General features: G+C 40.2%; 3 protein-coding genes across 3 annotated transcripts in view; all 3 read left to right on the forward strand.

Moving 5' to 3' along the window:
- LOC145478720 (guanine nucleotide exchange factor for Rab-3A-like) overlaps window positions 1–2,988 on the forward strand; it is an 11,274-nt gene extending 8,286 nt beyond the window's left edge. The window contains exons 9-11 of the mRNA XM_081456824.1: window positions 662–761; window positions 1,277–1,343; window positions 2,069–2,988. Coding sequence (XP_081312950.1) covers window positions 662–761; window positions 1,277–1,343; window positions 2,069–2,175 — 274 coding nt within the window. The 3' untranslated portion in view covers window positions 2,176–2,988. The remainder of the gene's footprint in view (window positions 1–661; window positions 762–1,276; window positions 1,344–2,068) is intronic.
- Window positions 2,989–3,071: 83 nt separating this feature from the next.
- On the forward strand, window positions 3,072–9,247 carry LOC145478731 (G-protein coupled receptor 22-like). Its single transcript, XM_081456843.1, has one exon. It carries the CDS (start codon window positions 5,740–5,742, stop codon window positions 6,697–6,699), a length of 960 nt encoding a protein of 319 aa, XP_081312969.1. The 5' UTR covers window positions 3,072–5,739; the 3' UTR covers window positions 6,700–9,247.
- A 1,508-nt stretch (window positions 9,248–10,755) lies between these two features.
- LOC145478713 (trimethylamine transporter-like) lies at window positions 10,756–18,788 on the forward strand. Its single transcript, XM_081456818.1, has 3 exons — window positions 10,756–12,384; window positions 14,956–15,010; window positions 16,434–18,788. Exons 1-3 carry the CDS (start codon window positions 11,976–11,978, stop codon window positions 18,178–18,180), a joined length of 2,211 nt encoding a protein of 736 aa, XP_081312944.1. The 5' UTR covers window positions 10,756–11,975; the 3' UTR covers window positions 18,181–18,788.
- Window positions 18,789–20,101: the final 1,313 nt, after the last annotated feature.

Below are 20,101 nucleotides of genomic sequence, written 5' to 3' on the forward strand. Positions count from 1 at the left end.
AACAAAATCTGTTTCTGGAAAGAAAAGTAGGGGTCACCGAAAGTCCAAGATCGTGAAATCTAAGCAATGCCCATCTGCGCTATCATTGTTCATTTTATTACTTAGCACAGGCGCTCATGCATGACATGGCATGTGAATTTGCGTGTGCAGTAAGGATGCGCAGAAAGTGCAATGTCACATCAACCTCAACTTCCAGTTTTACACTGACAATTGTTGATTTCTTTATGTAATTAAAGGATATCTATCAGTCTGCCTTGTATCTTTTTATCTTTTTTCTGTGTTTGTCTGTATATCTGCTGCCTGCCTGTGTATCTTCAGTATCAAAATTGAACTGTGTGCATTATTGACTGTAACTGTTGCTGTAGACAGAGGTAAAGATTTTACTCCCAAAATGCTCACCAGCTACTACATGTCCTCTACTAAAAAATCCAACCATTTTGTGGACGTACCACAGTTCTTAAATTAAGACAACAACAAGCTCAAGTGACCATGCTTATCAAGCTTAAGACTAAGTGCCCCCAATAAGGTTGCCTTTTTAAGTTACTAACAGTTAAGTTATATTTTATTATTAACGCAAGTAGTTCATATACCTGTAACAGCCCCTAAAAATCAAATGACATGTCAAAGAGTTTCTTATTGTTTTCTCTTTTTTTTTTTGTAGAAAGTGTGCATTAACTGGAACATCACGATTGTGCCTTCATCGTGTGAAGTTATCAGAAAAAGGTGATTGGCATAATCTCAGTCGGAACAGTAGAGTTAGGGTGAGTTGATCCACCTTATTTTTGTGATCTTGTCTTTGAAATTGGGAGCCTAGGTTTTATCATTTACACCCCTATTACTTATGTGGCTATTTTCTCACTCTGGGTTTTTCTGCTTCTCGGTAGCCAATCAAAATTTGAAACTCTTAGTAGTCTGTTGTAATATTGTTGACTCATGCTACTTAAACCTTCATTAAGATTTATTATATGGCTGCTGTTGGGAGGCTTATAATAAACAGCTTAATAGACATTTTTAGCTTGGGCGGTTTGTTGCCCCATTTCAGACCATGGGTGATACCCTTGGGAATTCTTGTTTTCAAATTGTCAAAAAGTTGCATGTATATTAATGAATAATTTTTAAGAACAACTCTCTAGAGAATATCATGTGGTCTGTAATAGAAACAAATGGCCCACGCCAAAAAGGTCTATTATGTACTTGTATGACAACTGCTTGGGAGCCCTAAACCGTTCATTTGTATTTTATTACCATTCATTTTATTTTATATGTTCTTTTTCAGATTGTAGCAGTTTGTGATTTTTACACATATGTGCGGTACATTCAGCAAGGCCTTGTTAAGGCAGATGGTAAGCCTTTGAATTACCAAAATAGTGTACCTGTTGTAGTTCAATTTTTACCTGAGAACAATTTGTTTGTGAACCACTGCAAAGCAAAGTTGACAACACTTGCATGCATGCGAGTTCTGCAAGGGATTCTTTTTGTTTCTGTATAAAAGTTGAGTGTTATCTTTTGAATGTTGGCTACAAGAACAAAACTTGGGATTGCAGTTACATGATTATATGCTGCATTGCAATCCAAAATGAAAATTAAAAGTGAGAAATTCTACAGTGAAAGAGCAAGTCAACAACACATTGATATTGCTCAAAATGACATAATATCAAACTGTCCGGTGGCATCTGTAAAGATTTAATATGCTAGATAGCACTTTTATAAGAATTAATACCATTTCCTGGATTTGAAGCGATTTTGAATAAATCACTTGTTATAACTTGTTTGTTTATTTATTCGTTTTATTATAATCAATTTTATTGTGTTGAAGATACAGAGGCATATCGTTTTGCTATACTGCAGAGAAATCTGAATTACCACTTAAGAATTTAACGCAATGCCATTGCAGGACAACGCGTGACTGCTGTAACATGCCTTCCAATTCTTTACAGCTGCTGTCACAGTGAAGACAAGTTGGAGGAAACATAAAACTTGAAATCATTCATCTTACAACTTGTCTGGCAATGCTGTTGAATTTCTGTTTGTGTTGAAATAATGTTTATTTTATTTCTTCGTTCCCTAGTGACCGAGATATACTGGGAACTAATGCGACTAAGGAGCCAAATGGCGCTTGCTCGGTTAGGAATGGAAACCACAGTGAAAGTTCAAAGGAGCAGTGGTCACTCTTAACAATGCTTGCTGACTGATTGCAAATAATTGCTGGGATCTGTAAGTTAAAGTTTGCATGTGCATTTGATCTACTGGATTTGCATACAGCTACTTTGGATTCCGTGGAGTGCTGATATGGGAATTAAATATTGAAACTGTCCTCGGCCTTGAGAGGGAAAAGCCGAGAGAGAATTTAACAGGAGTTTAATAACTTCATACCTACTTTCACTGAATTCTAGAAAATATTTATACAATGTAATTCTCTTTTAATGTAAGTTTTACTATATACGTGCAGAAGAGAATGAAACTTGTATAAAGTAAACTACATTTTCCTGAATATTTTAAACAGAATTCTTATGGAATGTACAGTTTGTAACCCAAAGTGGTAAACGTTCACATTGGGGATATTTTAGTTTAGGTTCACTTCTTATATTTAAACGTATCCATTTAAATATTGGTACCAGTTCTTTCTCTTGTGTGCTATCGCGTAAGGGAACTTGAGTTAGCTCACTCAATAAGAGCGAATTGTCGAATAAGAAATTTTAGACAGGATAAAAGGGTGTCATTAATTTTTAATTGTTGGATTTTTTAATCTCAATTCATCATCCTCAAGTAAAGCAATGCATAGCCTGCGTCGCAGACAGTCCATACCGAGGATTTTGTGACACGTCCGGCTGCAACGCAGACTAGCTAGCAATGCATAATACTGCTTGGGTAATTTTTTACATTAGTTTTTTAATCACTTAGTTTCTATTTTTCTATACGAGACTTCTCAGTCATCTGTACAAAGTCTTTTGACGAGCAGCTAGAATGTAATAAACAGTTTAGCTTTAAGTCTCGACTCCCGTTTATTGTAATATTCCCTGGTTCCTTTTCGGTGTCGTCATGATTAGGACGCTGGTCTCCGGATCGAGCGGTCTGGGTTCGAGCCCTGGCCGGGGACATAACTTTGTGCTCTTGGGCAAGACACTTTACTCTCACAGCGCCTCTCTCCACCCAGGTGTATAAATGGGTACCGGCGAACTTAATGCTGGGGGTAACCCTGCGATGGACTTTAGCATCACATCCAGGGGGGAGTAGAAATACTCCTAGTCGCTTCATGCTACAGAAACCGGGATAAGCTCCGGCCTGATGGGCCATTTGGCTCGTATAAACTTTACCGTTACTTATCATTAGCTCCTGTTTTAGAGCCTTTTTACTTGTCGCTGTCGTGAGACTAGATGACGCTTTGTTGCGTCTGGGCTAGTGAATTCTATAACCCTCTCTGTGTAGTGGTTCCATTGATTCATTGAGTCCTCATTCTTAGCATGAATGTAGACTTAAGCAAGAGGAAGCGTTAAACGTTTCATTTACATACATGTATAAGGCGATCGTGACGTCATTACGTTATCATATAATCGCCTTGACAGGACCACTTCTTGCATGAAATATCTTAACCCTTCGATAACGTTTACGTTCCCTGGTTTGGAAGTATGTGTCTTTATTATGGCCAAGGCGAGACGATTTACGAGTTGAGAAAATATACCGTTCCGTCTCTTCCCCGTCCGTTTATTTTGCAATTTTAATTCGTGATGAAAATATGTTATGTCTTAGTCTATAAATGACGTACAGACTGCCATTACATTTTTCGAAGTTATTGTTTTACCCTACGGCTACTAAATGAGAAGCGATTTCGTCGCGCAGTTATTAAAACAAGCTTTTTGAATTATTTATGTTTTATAGCGGATGTTCAGTCCTGATAATGTAAGGTTTTCTGGGGAACAGAATGACATTTTTTTTCGTGCATGGAGAATAGTTTTTTGCGATTTCGTGGGACCGTTATTTTTTAGTACGAGAGGATTTCTTTAGAGTCGTGGGCTGACAGTGCTACCCTAAAAGTGATCTGTGAACTTGTATTTGTGAAATGCAAATTAGACGACCTGTGCGATAAAGTCATAAATAATTATTCCTTTTACATCGTATGAACTTTGCGTGTCGTTCTTTTGTCTTAAGTTTGCATTTCTATGTCACAGTGGAATAAAAATTGGAATTGATCGCACTTTGTTGATCTGAATGAGTCTTACAGCTGTAAAGCAAACTAAACATTTCATTCTGGCTTGGACTGGTGTAACCATAACACAGGAGTAAATGTCGCACACAGCTTGTTATTTCATATTTCTGCACTTAAACGACTGCAAACTAATCGGTTTCGAAGAAGTTAAGGTGGAAATTCAATTCTAATGGAAAACCCAAAATTGAGATGGAAATTTCTGCTTGTTCACATTTTTCCTGATTGGTGTAATTTAGCGGCAACGTTTGCAAAGGTTTGATTCTATTAATTTAAAAAATTAAAAAATAAACAAGAATTTAAAAGATTTGGGGTAGGTTGGCTGTGTAATATACAGCATTTTTAATTTATCTGACGCAAACTGCGTTTTCACTTAACAATGTCTTCTGAGAGGGCGACCAACACAGCGTGTGGCTTAAATTGAACACAATAGGTATTATTGTAGGAAAAGAAACCATGTAAATCGTGTTCCACAGTTGCCACAATATGGAGCTTGCTAATCTACTGGAGAACGGCCTTGATTGATAGTTTATCGCTAATAAATTATATTGGTTAAATTAAACTGAAAGCGTTAATTTTGAAACGGGTACCACGTTCATAATTTTTCGCAAAAATATTACATGTAAACCTATTTAATTTTACCGGAGTTGTACTTAATATGTGAGTTGCATCCCTCTGTTTAATACTCGCTTCTACTCGCTAATTATACATATATTTTGTCGGTGTACTTTGACAGCAACTTGCAGTTATTACAAAGCACGTAGTGGAGTTTTACATTCACTTGTGAATAACATTTGTAAAGTATCTAATACTGTTAAGTTTGCTAAGGCCGGGCTCTTTCTTGGAATATTGCACGGCATTTCTACGTCATAGGTACCTTTCAATTCTCTTTGCCTCTTGAGTTTGTAATCAGAGTGCATTTAGGAAAAGGTTTTATTAAAGCGCGGTCATCTCGTGGCAGGTGTTGACTCTTAAAGACATGAAAAAAAAAAACATTTTTATCGCCGTAAATGCAAATCGTGTTAAGATATTACGACGTTATCTTTTAACGAAAATTTCTAGATATGACTGGAAAGTGATTTTCATCTTTTTTTTTTTTCTTTTCATTTTCTCGTAAAGATTTTGATTGTTAGCAGTGTTTGACTTGGGTGGTTTGTTATTGCGAAGTGTGAGAGTTGTTTACTTAGTCATACAAAAGCTCTGGAGGTGAAAAACGAAATGTTCCGCCTTGTGGGATCTGGCTAGCCGAATCTGGAGGGCAAATAATGGTTGTCTTGTATGTCAGACACATTTGGTAATTCGGCCAATCGGTTGCGCGACCATTGACGCCACTGACGTATCAGAACAAGGTTCATTTCGCAATTTGTTTTAGCAGGTGAGAGTTTCACTCCAGGAGACCAATCAGTCGACCGCGGAGAGTTAGACACTGTCACGTAGAAACTACGCACCGAGGTGCCGGTGTGAAGGGAGAAGACGCCAAAGGAAAAAAACACGAATGGCGATTTAACGGTTCACAGGGGGTTTGCAGACGCGGCAATATGTCTAGTAACGGAACCGCAGAGTATAGAAAGCTAATTCTTTCTCCAGGATTTAAAATAACTATTATAACTGTACTGGTATTGGAAATTGTCCTCGGCATTGTAGCTAGCTGTACAGTTTTGCTGATCTACTGGAACAAGAGGAATGTCCGAAGCGTTGCTACAAAGTTCATCGCAAACCTGGCGCTGATTGACTTGATAATCTGCTGTGTTTGCGCGCCGTTCACTGTCGCTCGTTTAGCAGGATTTCCCCATCATTCGACTCTGTTCTGTTGTTGGCACGAGTCTGTTACATCAGGTCTGAGAAACGCTTCGTTCCTAACCCTGCTCCTAATTTGTTACGACCGTTACAAGTCAGTTACAAATCCCTTTGTGCTGAGACTGAACCACCGCAAGGCTAAGCGGGCCTTGTTATTGCTGTGGTTCCTAACTATCGTTAGCCTTGCGGCACCTTTTGTAGAATGGCAGCAAAGGACTAAGAACACCAGGCACTTAGCTTGCACACTGATGTTCAGCAAATCCCAACAACCTTTCTACGTTCGTCTCTACTATTTACCGTCGTTTGTCCTTGCATGTGCGATTTTATTGCCCGCGTACTTGCGGATATCAAAAGCTGCGCTTTCCAGAGTTCACATTCAAGCCATGTTGGTGAGAACATCGTTCGTAGTACCTGCGTCGACAGCGCAACGGTGGAATCAGGCGATGGTGCGTCAGAAAGAGTGGAAGATCGCCAAGATGACAGGAGCAGTCGTTTGTTCTGTTTGCGTTTTATGGCTGCCATATACGGCTTTAACATTCGCTATGCATTTTTTAGTGGCCTCTACTCTCCTGGCTCGTCTGGAGTTCCTGTTTTTAGCGCTCGGGTACTTTAACTGTGTGTTAAACCCTCTACTGTACGCCTTCACAAAAGAAAAATTTCGCACTGCGTTCATGAGAACTTTGCCGTGCAAGCAGAAATAACGGAGCACAAGAAAATCAAGTGTACTTGTATGTTTTAGTTAAGACATTAAACCGTCGTTCGTCGTCTTGTTTACGTTAGGAACTTTGTTAATTCTGCCCACCTTTATTGTCATTTGAAATTCCTTATCGGCTGAGTGGAAGTGTAACGAAAGAGCTAAAAAGCTTTAGGCACTTCTGCTTATTTCGCTGCCGTTGAGATTATTCCTTTAAGAAATTTGTAATAACCCAGTAACGAATGCGAAATTAGCGTGTATTTGCTTTTCTTAAGGACTTTTCGTATCCTTTCAAATTAGTGGAGTTCTTAGACTATTGTGGTCAGTTTTCCTTTCGCCTTCAATCTTTAGTGCAGACAGATTCATCATTATTTTTATACGAACAATAACGAAATCTTCTTACTGCCCTTACAAAGCACCAGATAAACTTCTAGTATCGTGTTTCGGGATACAGTTCAATTTATTGGCAAAACGATGAAAAATGCAAATTCAGAGTCAAAACACAATCCTCGCAGATGGCAAGCAGAATACACTTGAATGTGTTTCACCATTTGCATTTTGGTGCGGATCCATTAAATAATACATTATAAACATTTCATTTATGTTACTAATTTTGAGCCCATAATCCCATCGACTGCATGTGCTTTAGAAACAACACACGATGCAGCTTTTTTCCCTTGTCGTTCACAATGTCTTCCCCGTGGCCTGTGTTTCCTGCAAGGTGAAATCTATACGAAAACATATCGCATAATTTAAATTGGAATTGCAAAGAATACGTTGAAATTTAGTCGAAACCTTGGTTTCATTTGTCCGTGTTAAGGAAAATAAAAGAGATAAAATAGCCGTCACTCTCAAATAAGACACTTCTCATTAAATTATTATCGTCGGCGGCTCTGTGCACAGCCGTAAATAATTTAACACTCTAAGTGAAACAATTAAAGTCGCAGGTCTTCATCGGAGTTTTCAATATCAAGCTGCTTTAAAAGGGGCGTCATAGAGGTGAATTCGTTTCAAATGGGATCAAAGACAAGGGAGGAATAATTAGAAAGTGAGAAGCTGAAATATGCGCCACCAGACGGACCTCCCTTAGATGAGACCTCTACGGGTGGCTGTCTTTCGTGTTGAAAATCTATTCAGAATTCACTTTAAATTTTAATTTGAAATCACCATTGCTTGTATAAATATTCATTTTTCATAATTATCGCGGTTTCCAGAGGTATCTATTAGCCCCCCTCTCTTATAATACCCCAAATTAACATGACTTAACATTCCGTTTCTTGGACGTACGCATTCTCGCCCCCAAAACGAGCAGCACTGGGAACGAGAATGGAACCTACTTCAAACATTGAGTGACGCGATTTACTGCGCATGCCTTATTGACACACATGAAAGATAAATTGTAAGGCAATGGTACGTTTGTAAATAGTTTTCAGTCTTGGAGCTATTTTTAACCTTGTGAATGCTTTGAACTTGTTTTTGTATCATTGTTGGTCACCGATAATTCTCAGCGTTTCTTTTGACTGGTTTATCGGCTTTTTATCTTGATAAATAAAGTTAATTCCAGATACACATCTGTGTAAAGGATTGAATTGTTGAGATTGTAACCACTTCAGCGGGAAATGCTGTTCGGAATAGTCAGAATGGGGTGGATTAAAATCATTCGATTTTGATGATGTCGATGATTGTTGATCATCCGTCGCAACTTGCACTGAAAATGGCGGCCGCTTGAAGTACAGAGAAACAACTTGAAGTACAAGAAACAACGACGAACAACCACAGTTACGAGGCCCTAATACTGCACTGTTCACCTTTACTGAGCATCAATATTAGCGCGTCCTAAAAAGCGCACATTATGAACACAATTGTCTTCAGTTGTCTGCTTCTTTGAGAGGTCAGTGATCGTTCACTCAAACGAGAGTGATAGCCTGTCTCTTGCTAGTTTTCCCAGAAGGCCGGGTAAATAATTACTGGGAACTTGGACTTACTTAGTTCATTAATTGTAACCTCGAAAACAAGGCTTTCCGGAGGAACGTGTTCCTTCATAGTGAGAGTCATGTTCAGCTTTTTTTTTTACGTTGCATAGTAGTGTAGTTGTCTGGGTGTCCACAGAGTAGCCTGCGTAATGGCCGTTTCATTCTGAGAGCGGGAGAAGCGCATTACTTCAGGCGCCTCTCTTACAGCACTCTGAAAGGAGGCGAAAAAATGGCTTTCGCAATTATGGTGACTTATTCTCTATGTTCTTTCGAGACATTTGCGCGCAATCATGAATAGCTTCCGAAAATTTCCACATTTGTAACTTCAAGTGAATCGCCTTGCGCGTGCCGACCTGTTAGTGATAGCCACTGTTGCTATAATTAAATGACTTTTAAGCCACACTCAGAGAATGTCAACCTTAAAGTTTAAGTATATATACATCGAATGTAGGGGTAAAAGAGTCACGGTATATGGAGTCTCTACATACATACACATACATGATACACTTCATTTAATCTCAGAGTAGATAGACTTAGCTGATATCTCCGAGAAAAAGTAAAAGTACAGGGTTAAAAATACTACATGGCTAAATAATTACGTCTTATGATATTATTATTATTATTATTATTATTATTATTATTATTATTATGATGATGATGATGTAATGATTATTTTAATTATAGAATATGATAACCTCTAGTACAAATTGCACATAAACTTAGAATTGCGGACAAGCCGCTCGAAGTCATTATAAGAACTTACTGATCAGTTTCGAGGCAACATAACGAAAAGAATTTAGACCATAGGAAGTTGTAGACGTCTTGGGAAGAGATGGAATGTTACTGCCTCTTAAGGGCCTTAAAGAATACGAAACAGTGCGTAAAGAGAACATTTGTTTCGTGTATGCGGGATACCTGACTTCGATCACCACGAAACCGAAAAATATATTGCAATGATTCAAACTAGACATACAGATCATGGTAGTAATATGACCATCTCGAATATTGCCGAGAGGGAAAGACAACCAGGAAAAAATACAGTGGTTTTACACTGTAACTGTGATTTGAAGGGGTACGTAAACTGTAATATCATGAGTGTCGTGACGAGGCATATGACTATTTTTTATGCTTTCTTCTTTTCCGCACATATAAGACGTTCTTTACAAATGTTTTTTGCTTCTTCTCTTTCATACCTTCACTATCTTTGGGTATATTTAGGAATTCACAACGCGACCAGCTCCCATTTAGCCTCATAGCTCAGTTGCAGCTGGAAAAGCACTGCGGCATGGGTTCGAATGTCGTTCAAGCCTGAATTTTTATGCAGCTGCCTAAGTTGTATACATAACTGAACTGCGATAATCACTGTCTCCTGTCCTAAAAGGGTTTTGTTTTGTTACCGTGACCGCATTCGTTGTGTTTCAAGTCTTGACCCTTTTTACTAACCCATAAGTTCGGCTCCCTGTGGGTAAACTTGCACGGTACACCCTGGTAAGTTTGTAGTAGCGATTAAAGTAAGCTTTCACAGGGACGGGGAGGGGGAGGAGTTGGTCAGTTGGGCTGTAGCCCTACCACTTTTATTGCTGAGATTTATTTTCTAGGGCTCCAGATGGCGCGCAAATGCAAGATAAACAAAATGGCGAAACACTGACCTTAACGTTTGTTTGTATTGGTCAAATTTTTTTAGCCCTACCACATTAAAATGGTCTCCGCGGTCCCTGTTTAAGAGAAATTCTGTAATGAGACGTATGCGTTTTGGCATTACCGAGTGTAAAGAATAGCAGTTTGATCAGTGCTAGTTTTCTGTGCTCTGAAGAAGCAGTCTTGTGCCGAAACGTCGCTCTTTTATTTTTGACTTCTCATAGCGTAAGAATATTCAAGATTTCTCAAAGGCGTACTAGCTCAGATTAGTGCTAATGCATGAGTTCTCTCCCTTCTGGGCTCATTTTCTCTTTATTTGCTGAATTACTACTCGGAAGAAGTTTTCAGTTTATGACCAGTTTCTTTATTTAGCTCAGTACAGTTATTATAATTAAATTCTTGTACCTAATCGTACCGTTTTGGTGCGTTTCGGCCGCCGTTCAGGCTTCGATTAGAAGAGTTTGGTCGCCAAAGTGTAGCAAAGAAAGGCACGATGAGGTATTTACTGTACTCAAATTCGGCCAAGTGACCATGATATCGTAGCTAGCCGTATCGTAGGATATCAGGACAGTGGACAGGGGTTCTCAGTGATTGGCCAATTGTGAATTTGGGGTCCGGTAATCCCAAATATTGCTACAGTACAAAAAAAGGTAAGGAGGCCAAAGTGCTGAAAGTGTAGAGCACCTGAGAGTTAACTTAGCTATGAGCTCTATAAATCTTGACCTAAAATTAGGCAAATAATCATAAGCGTATTTCTGTGTCCTTGGAGACGGTGCGATACTTGCTTGAGTGGACATCTGACAGCTTGTTTGGTAACCAAGAAGTGGGCAAAATTTCCGCTATAGTCGGATGGATGACATGGCATTTTTTTCATCTCCACTTGAACCAACCAAAACAAACTGGACCGCAAGGAATGCTTATCCGCTTGGCTGCTATGCACACCTGTGGTAACATGTGTAGTTTGTGCAACGATATAACGAAAAGACTTGCAGTTCAAGTCTGTAGAGTCTGTGTAGAAAATTCTAGACTAACTGAGAGCTGAGAAACGATAAGGGGCAAATTGGTGCACGTTCCCTGAGACGTTAAACCTCAAATGCTACGCCTCGTTGATACGCGTATCATTTTCCGTTATAGCAAATATCAATCTCGCGGCCACGATGTCGTTCGTCATCACATACACACACGCACACACACACTCTCTCTCTCTCTCTTCCGCGTGGTTTTTGTTGACTTCGTTTCCCCTCTATGGTGACCTTTGCTTGCCCGGGAAGACGTGAGTCATTGACAAACTAAACGTTAATCTCGGATTAAATTTTTTCAAACAGTTACTACGGCCATTTATTTATACCCAGTACACGGAAACGATTTTTGATCGAGTCGTGTAGCTAGGGAAAAAAGAACTCAGCATGACGATGCTTTGATTGGGTTGGCTCAAACAAGGTCACTTGTCGCGAGTGGATTTAACGTTGCACAAATATCAGCACGCTCTTGCGTGAAAATTACTTATTACGAAAGCAATTAACCAGATATTATTATCATGTTAATTAAGCATTCGTACGCTTGAACGAGCTCTTTGTGACGGAGGTAGAAAGTAATTTAACTTCGAAAACACAAGAGTATAAAACATTCCAAAACGCCTTAATCGCCCCTCATTCAGAAGCGCTCGAGCAACATGGACGGAGTCGATGAAGAACATTTGAAAAAATGCCGCTGGATTCGCGTCGACTGGCTCTGGTCGAAGATCGGACGGGTTAATGTGGGAATTTTCCTGAGGTTTAACCCAGTGGTCAGCTTGCTGTCGGCTGTCATAATATGGGGTTTTGTAGCTTGGTGTATGGCAGAGTCAGATGCTGCCAACGAAGAGATGGGCAGGTGGAAGATCTGGATCACGGAGAAGTTCACTTGGATGTACATCGGAACTCAGGATATCTGGGCTGTGATCATCCTCATGCTTTACTTTTCCAAGTACTCCAACATGAAGCTGGGAAGAGATGACGAGGAACCCGAGTTCAACGATGCCACCTACTTCACGATGTTGTTTGCGGCTGGCATTGGGATTGGCTTGTTTTACTTCGGAGTTGGTAAGTTAGTTGTTTAACATCACTCTTTATCTTGTCTCTTGTTATTTTGCATTTCTTTTCTTGTTTTTAGCAGTTCAAATAAAGTGCAAGTGGAGTAGTTTGAAATTTCGTCTTTTTTGGTGTTCGATTACTCGAACTTTCGAGATTTTCGATGAGCCCATTGCTCCGAAGACAACCGAAGCGAAGCACTCAAAAAATAATCATACACTTCACGAACGTCACAGGACCTATCATAAAGCGCGATCATGATTCCAGTCTTTTCTTGACAACGCTATGCATGGAAAGAGTTCCAATGGATTGGAAAAATGTCTTGATCGAAAAAACGAGAGCGCACGTTGACTGATTTTTTGAGGCTGCTTAAATATGTATACTCTAGAGAATACTATGCACTTGTAGACTGAATATCAAGAGCAATCCATCTTTGAAAAACTGTTATGTCATTGCTGGAAGATTCCACTCAAAGAAAATTCGAAAGAAGCTTTCTTCTGGCGAAGTGTCCACGCAGCGTCTTAAACACAATAAGAGATTACTTGGTACGGAAGACTGCTGGAAAAGTGAAAATAGCGTTAGAAGCGAGATACTCGACAATAATTATTATTTGCCATCAGTAATAAATTCCCCTGAGAACAAAATGCTTTGACAGCAGAAACTAACGACACAAAAGCGAAGACCGCCACAGGCTGTTTGCCCTTTTTACTAACGAGTGGCTCAAAACATAGCAATAAAGCGTATAGCGAAACATCTGATTCTGTAAATTGTATGTCCTGCCAGTGTTTAAATTCCTGTGCAAAGATGTAAACCAAAAATTGTGACAGCAAGACAGGAAGACTGGACAAAAAAAAACTGCTTCGTCATAATCCTTAACTTGGACAGATAATAAGTCGAATTTTCACATTAATTGACGCACAAAAGCTCCGTTATGTTTGATTGCGCAAAGCACCTTGTGTTGTTTTTCAACACGCAATGAAAAGTTCCTGCTTGTTGTGGTTTAATATTGATACCGTTTTTCTTGTGGTTATTTTAGAACAGATCATAGAAAATCAAGGAAAAAACTGACAACGGGTATTTCAAACAAATCAGAGTGCATACACTGCTATTTGTCGGAGTACAGAAAGTTGTTAGGCACGTAATATCCAGATTGCTAGACGTTTTTCAAGATTTCGTCAATAAAGGTGGTTACAGGTCATGGCATGCAGTCACGTCTTTTGACGGGAAAGTACTGCTCGTAAAATCTGTCAGTTAATATGTGTGACAGTGGGCAAACTGTAAGCACCAGGAGAATGCTGATTAATTGGACAACGATCATTTTTTACCACCCTCAATCATTTGCACGCTAAGTGTTCAGGTACCGGAAAGCTAAATCAATATTGACTCTTGCCTTATGCGTAATATTCGGTGCTAAGGGTGACTACCCACTGCTGACAAAAATAGAACTAAAAATAGTTGAAATGCTTCCACAGCTAAGCCGCAGCAGGCCTGTATTTGCGTATGAATTCAGTTGTTTCACTGTCTATCTAGTTGTACGAAGCTAAAAGGATAATATTTTCACATCTGACAAAAGTTGCAATTTTGAATATTCACCCCCAAAACATGTTTTCACGTGTACCTCGTTGAAAAGCTGCTAGTCTCGGTTACAGTTTGCTTCGGACTTCATTCTATTTTACCACGTCAAGGACAAAGCTTTGTTTTGACGGTTGCGTGGTGATGTGATTGAATTAACTTTAGGGACAATTTGGTCATTGTTTGTTGTCCAAAGTAGACATAACTTTCGATTGTCATTTTATTTTTCAAAAGAAGTTGAACGTCGATGGATTTTACCGAACTATAACCACATAACTCCCGGGATATAACCCCCGGGATATAACCCCCGGGATATAACCCCCGGGATATAACCCCCGGGATATAACCCCCGGGATATAACCCCCGGGATATAACCATCGATTTCTTATCTGCCCAAAACCTAAAACTGCAGGTGCTTTCAGCGCAGGACGTTTCGGGCGCTTCTAACACTTTTTTGTCTTACTCAGAGGCCAGCATGAAAGGAGGTTGTTTCTTAATATGCGAAAACACTACGATTTCATTTTTTTCTCAAGTCTCATATTGAAGGCTATTCTCAGTCAGGTGCAGAAGAACCGAGAGGCCTGGTGCGACAATAACGATAAAGTAATTACTTGAAATGTTCAACGCTTAACTCAGTTCTCTTCTGTAATCGAAGCAAGAAGACTCTTGTTAGTGAGTGCGATCAAAACACGAACGAATTAAACGATCAAGTACGTTCAATGCGAGAAGTAACTTCATTGCAAATTACAGTTAAATGTTCATTTCCCCCAACTTATTTGGGACAACGTCTCTCATGCACTCCCCCTTAGTGAAAAAAAAAAAGACCCCTAGATTCATCAGTCACTGTGAAAGTTATTTTTGAACCCTGGATGGAATGATACAAAGAGTTCAGTAATCTCCATGCTCATTTCAGTGCTAACTATACTTGATTAATTGGAAACCTCAACAATAAGTCATCTGTCCTATAAATACTCATTCTCACTTTAGTTGTTTCCTCTTTAATTCTTTCAGCTGAGCCCATATTTCATTACGCTCCTGGAGAATATGGCAACCGTTACTATAACAGGTAGGTTTGAACGTGAATCAAAGGTTTCACAGAAAATCAAATCAGAGGAGGTCAAAGCTGGGCTTTTTTATTGCCTTTATCCTTAGGAATAATTACCTATCCATGTGCTGTGTAACTTCTCACTAGCTCAGAGCTTTTTCTTATTGGTATCATCGATCCCGCTGATCATCGTAGCTATATATTACCTTGTATTGGGCGAGCACCCAATTTCAGTTTTACCTAGTTGCAGCAAAACTAAAATTAATGGCTACTGAATAGTCATGTCTTTAGACACTGAAGAGATGAATGGTGTTTAAAAATAGACTGATTGGTAGTCAGGAGCTAACATTTAACAAATGGTAAACGCCTTAGGGTGTACTATTGAGTTATGGATGCACGCGGGAGGTTGCTAAGCACGAAAGAAGCGTAAGAGTCACACGAGGCGATAGCCGAGTGCGACTCTAGCTTCTTGAGTGCTTAGCAAACCTCCTAAGTGCATGCATAACTCAATAGTATACACGTTATGGCGTTTACCATTTGTTTTATAACATAACATTGAGACATTGGAACAACAGAAGTCCTTTTATTGAGTTACATCACAAAAAAAATGTTCGTGTAGTCTTACATGACAAGAGAAAACAAGCGCGCGAAAATTCATTCATGACAACCGACTGTACACCAGTAACTCGATAAAGTTTCATCTTCACACAACTGTGAAGACAGTTTCGCATTTCTGGGGGAAGGACGTCGGTCATTACTTTGGAAACAATGTCTGTCAAGAGGTTTGCTTTGTAAACATTAGCACACACGTCAGCAGCGTACACCCATGGGCAAATAGTAGACGCTAAATTAACCGATCAGAGCGCGCGCTTTGCTTTGGTTATGTTATAATGTAAGGTGTTGGTCTGACACTGACTATTTTTTTGATGTTTTGTTCAAGACGTTTTGGCTGGTGCTTGAGCCTTCATCAGTTGAAAAACTAACGTTAGTACGCGTGATTAAAAAAACAGCACGTCGAAAGTGCGCTGAGGAAAATTCCGCGTGAAGTTTCAAGAAAACGTAGCGCGAGACTTACGCGCGTGCCAAAGACTTGGACACGAGGCTAACTTTCACGAGCGACTCTTTTTGGAAGCTTGGATGTCAATAAAGGATGCGCAGTCTGGAAATGACCACATGCATTGCATCCCAGAAGTCCACTAGTCTTTGGCACGCGCATAAGTCTCGCGCTATGTTTTCTTGAAACTTTACGCGGAATTTTCCTCAGCGCACTTTCGACGTTCTGTTTTTTGATCACGCGTACTAACGTTAGTTTTTCAACTGATGAAGGCTCAAGCACCAGCCGAAACGTCTTGAACAAAACATCAAAAAAAACTGTCAGTGTCAGACCACTATCTTACAAGAGATGAATAGTGTTGTTGACTAGATAATTTTACTTTGTTTTAAGGTACACAGACAACCAACTGGCTCAAGATGCCATGAACCTGACCTTCTTTCACTGGGGTGTCCATGGATGGATCGTGTACGTAGTTGTTGGACTTCTATTGGCTTTCGTGTGTTACAGGCAAGGCCTTCCCATGACTGTCCGCTCCTGTTTTTACCCGCTGATTGGAGACAAGATCTACGGGTGGATGGGCGATGTCATCGACATCCTTTCCGTCGTGGGTACCATGTTTGGCGTGTGCACAAGTCTGGGGTTGGGTGCCATACAGCTCAACACTGGTATCCATCGCCTGAACAAAGACATCGAAATCTCGACCACCAATCAGATCATAATCATTTGGTGCGTCACCGCGTGTGCCACGGTGTCCGTCATCACTGGGCTGAAGCTTGGAATAAGACGACTAAGTGAGATCTGCTTTTCCATCGGTATGCTTCTCATGCTTGTTGTCTTCTTCTATGATGACACCTGGTACCTTTTGAACCTGTACGTGCAGAGCACGGGCTACTACCTGCAGTGGATCATACAGCTGGGCTTCCACACCGATGCATTCGCACAGATGGGCAATTCTCAGGATAACAAGGAAGTTGTCAACTGGATGAACGACTGGACTATTTTCTACTGGGGATGGTGGATCGCCTGGAGTCCTTTCGTGGGAATGTTCATTGCAAAAATCTCCAGAGGTCGTACCATCAAGCAGTTCATCAATGGAACCATGACAGCGCCAATCGTGTACTCGTTCATGTGGCTGACAATCTTCGGCGGAGCCGGAATCAGAATGGAACGTCTAGCATTTCATGCCAACGTCACCTGTGATTCTCCTCTTGGAGGGGGGACGTCCACCGAAGGCTTCAATAAATTGTACCGTCTGTCCTGTCGCTCAAAGGATGACATGTGGTTTGATGTAGTTGAGCAATATGGTGACATTGGCGTAGTTCTGTCCGTGGTCTCTCTGGCTGGCATTATCCTGTACTTCGTGACGAGTTCTGACAGCGGGTCTCTGGTCATCGACTGCCTATCTGCAAATGGTGATCCTGATCCTCCAATCCTTCAACGTGTCTTCTGGGCTCTAACTGAGGGCGCTACAGCCACAGCTCTGTTGTTCGCTGGTGGTCCAAGGGCTCTGACGGCTCTGCAGACCGTTTCCATAGCAGCTGGCGTCCCTTACACCATACTGCTGTGTTTCATGTGTATAGCATTATGGCGTGCCGTCCATATCGAGGCTGGAGTCCTTAATCCCAATGGCCCGGCATTTACTGTCGACCTTCTGGAGGTGTTCACCAATCCCACCGTCAAATCCCTCAGCAAAGTCGCCATCGCCTTATTTTGCCCGTGGTATCCCATGGGGATTGCTGCTTGGAGGCTCAACGGTGGCAAGGGGAATATCATAACCTACTATTTGTCTCTTGCCGTTCCTTTCTACCTGTGGGTCATCGGCATGGCCTTAGAACCAGCCGTAGAGGGGTTAAGCTACCTTGCCTGGGCAGTGCTGTTTGCGTTTTTCGCATATGGCACCGCGGTCCGAATCGGCATTCGCGAGAAATTTGGAATCAACGGTAACATGGTGGAGGACTTCTTTGCAGTGATGCTGCTGTACCCGTTCGCCGCCTACCAAATGGATCACCACATGGCCAATCCACCCCATCTACCCATCGACGAAAACGGCCACACTGACAAATATGATGGAAAGGGCATGGCATACCAGAACGAAGCCGCCGACTTCCCGCTTGAGAAAGTGGACACTGCGTTTTAAATATTAAACGTATTTGTTTTTCTTTCACATGCTCTTTGAAGAGCATCGATTGATTTTTTTAGTTTTGAACTTAGCTTTACATTTTAAGAACTAATTTTATAATGGCTCATATTTATATGTAAGGTTTTTTATTCAAGCCAGTTAACTTTTGTTATTTATCTTGAAAACAAAAAATGTAGTTAATTGTTGAAAGGAAATTTTTAGCGTGGAAAAGGAAAGGGAAAAGTGAACAGTTCAAGAGATAACAGCTAACAGGCTAAAATGAAGCAAAATTGTCCTCTTTTGTACAGCAAAGAATTATTTTTGGCCGGTAAGCGACTGCATATGTGAGCTATTTGTTATGGTCGTGTGCATATCGTGTGGAAGGTCTTGTAAATTTACTAGAATAACTGAATGATGGAACAGTTTACGTAAATTTAAGAAACGTTTTCCCTTCCGCTTAAACAATTCAGACAACGAGAAATGTAACCATACATAATAACCCTGTATACCTAGCCTTGTGCAATAGACCCATGTTTTACTGCAATATAATGCATTCATTAGTTTTGCTTTTACGTCTTTTGTAAAAATCAATGGTCAATAAACTAGCATCTTTTCTTTGACATCAATACGTTTTTAGAGCAGTGTTGTTGGTTGGGTTTCGAAAGTTTCCAGCAACTGTTAGGGTGTTAGGATTATGACTGAAAGATCGTGTTTGCACTGTGATTATATTGGCTCCGCGGGATCCCTTCTTTTCAATGATAGCAGTAAGTTTTCTTGACAGTAGTAGCCTGGCGAATTAAGGAAAATGGCTAGTGAGCTCGACTTGTTTGTGGAGCGATAAAATTTGTTCCAAATGTCCTCCCAAGTCAGAACAAACATGTTTACTGTTTTCTCCGAAAAAACTAGCAACGTATTTAATGTCTATATCAGTAAACAGAATTGAGCAAATCATTTGAACTGAAAAGTTCAAGTTACCTGAAGTGTCTGAAGTAATCTTTAGTCAATGGTCCCACTGCAATCTCTGTTTCGCCGACATTTCTTTCCTGGGCAAAAAGTGAAGAAATTTGTAACTTTTACATGTATTTGGAATTGATTTTTTCCTATAACACTTGTTTCCTAATCTTATATCCTTTTATTTGTGAAGCTACTCTCATTTTGAAAATGTTCAGTTCACTGATTAGTTTTAAACTGACCCTCTTTGAAACATTTTCTGATTAAATTGTGAACAGTAAAATCTTTCTGCGCGTTAACCTCGGCAGAAAATCATTTTTATAGCAAACGGACCGGCAGACCTAATAGTAAATGTTTGGAGTGAGTCATTACCAAAATTAGGCAGCAAAAGTTCATATTTGCGCACATTCATAATTTAATCTGTGTACATCTATATTTGTTATTTGCCGGCTGGGAGTTCCGAAGAGTGAAAAACTGACCGAGGTCTTGAAAATGCTGCCTGAACCCGGAGGCCCGGGGCGGCATTTTCAAGCCCGAGGTCACAGTTTTCCACTATATACGGACCGACCGTAAGCCGGCAAATAACATATTTATTAAGTGGGTTTGCTTACGCAACTTTGTCATTGAATTGGCTTACGTGCCGTCTACAAACCATCGCAAAAACTCTAATGAGCGAACGAGCGAGTAACTCAGATAATAGACAAAGAAAGATGTATTAAAGAACAGATTTATTCCAAACTACTTTATGTGTTGCATCTAGTTCACCAGTTAAGTTCTCCAAAATTGTTTTCCCGGTGTGGAATTTCGTGCAAAGTTTGAAGCTGTACTAAAAAAACAATTTTTATATCAGTCGTTGCGAATCACTCGAAATCGGACTTTTTCACCGTAAATTGCGTAGCAGGAAGAAAGCGAGGAAATTCATTAAGTGTATTCCACAGAAATTCTCTTAAATACAGCAACGATAAGAGAGCTAAACTGGACTGCAATT

This window comes from Orbicella franksi, chromosome 2, assembly GCF_964199315.1.
Source record: "Orbicella franksi chromosome 2, jaOrbFran1.1, whole genome shotgun sequence".
In the NCBI taxonomy this organism is placed as follows: domain Eukaryota; kingdom Metazoa; phylum Cnidaria; class Anthozoa; order Scleractinia; family Merulinidae; genus Orbicella; species Orbicella franksi.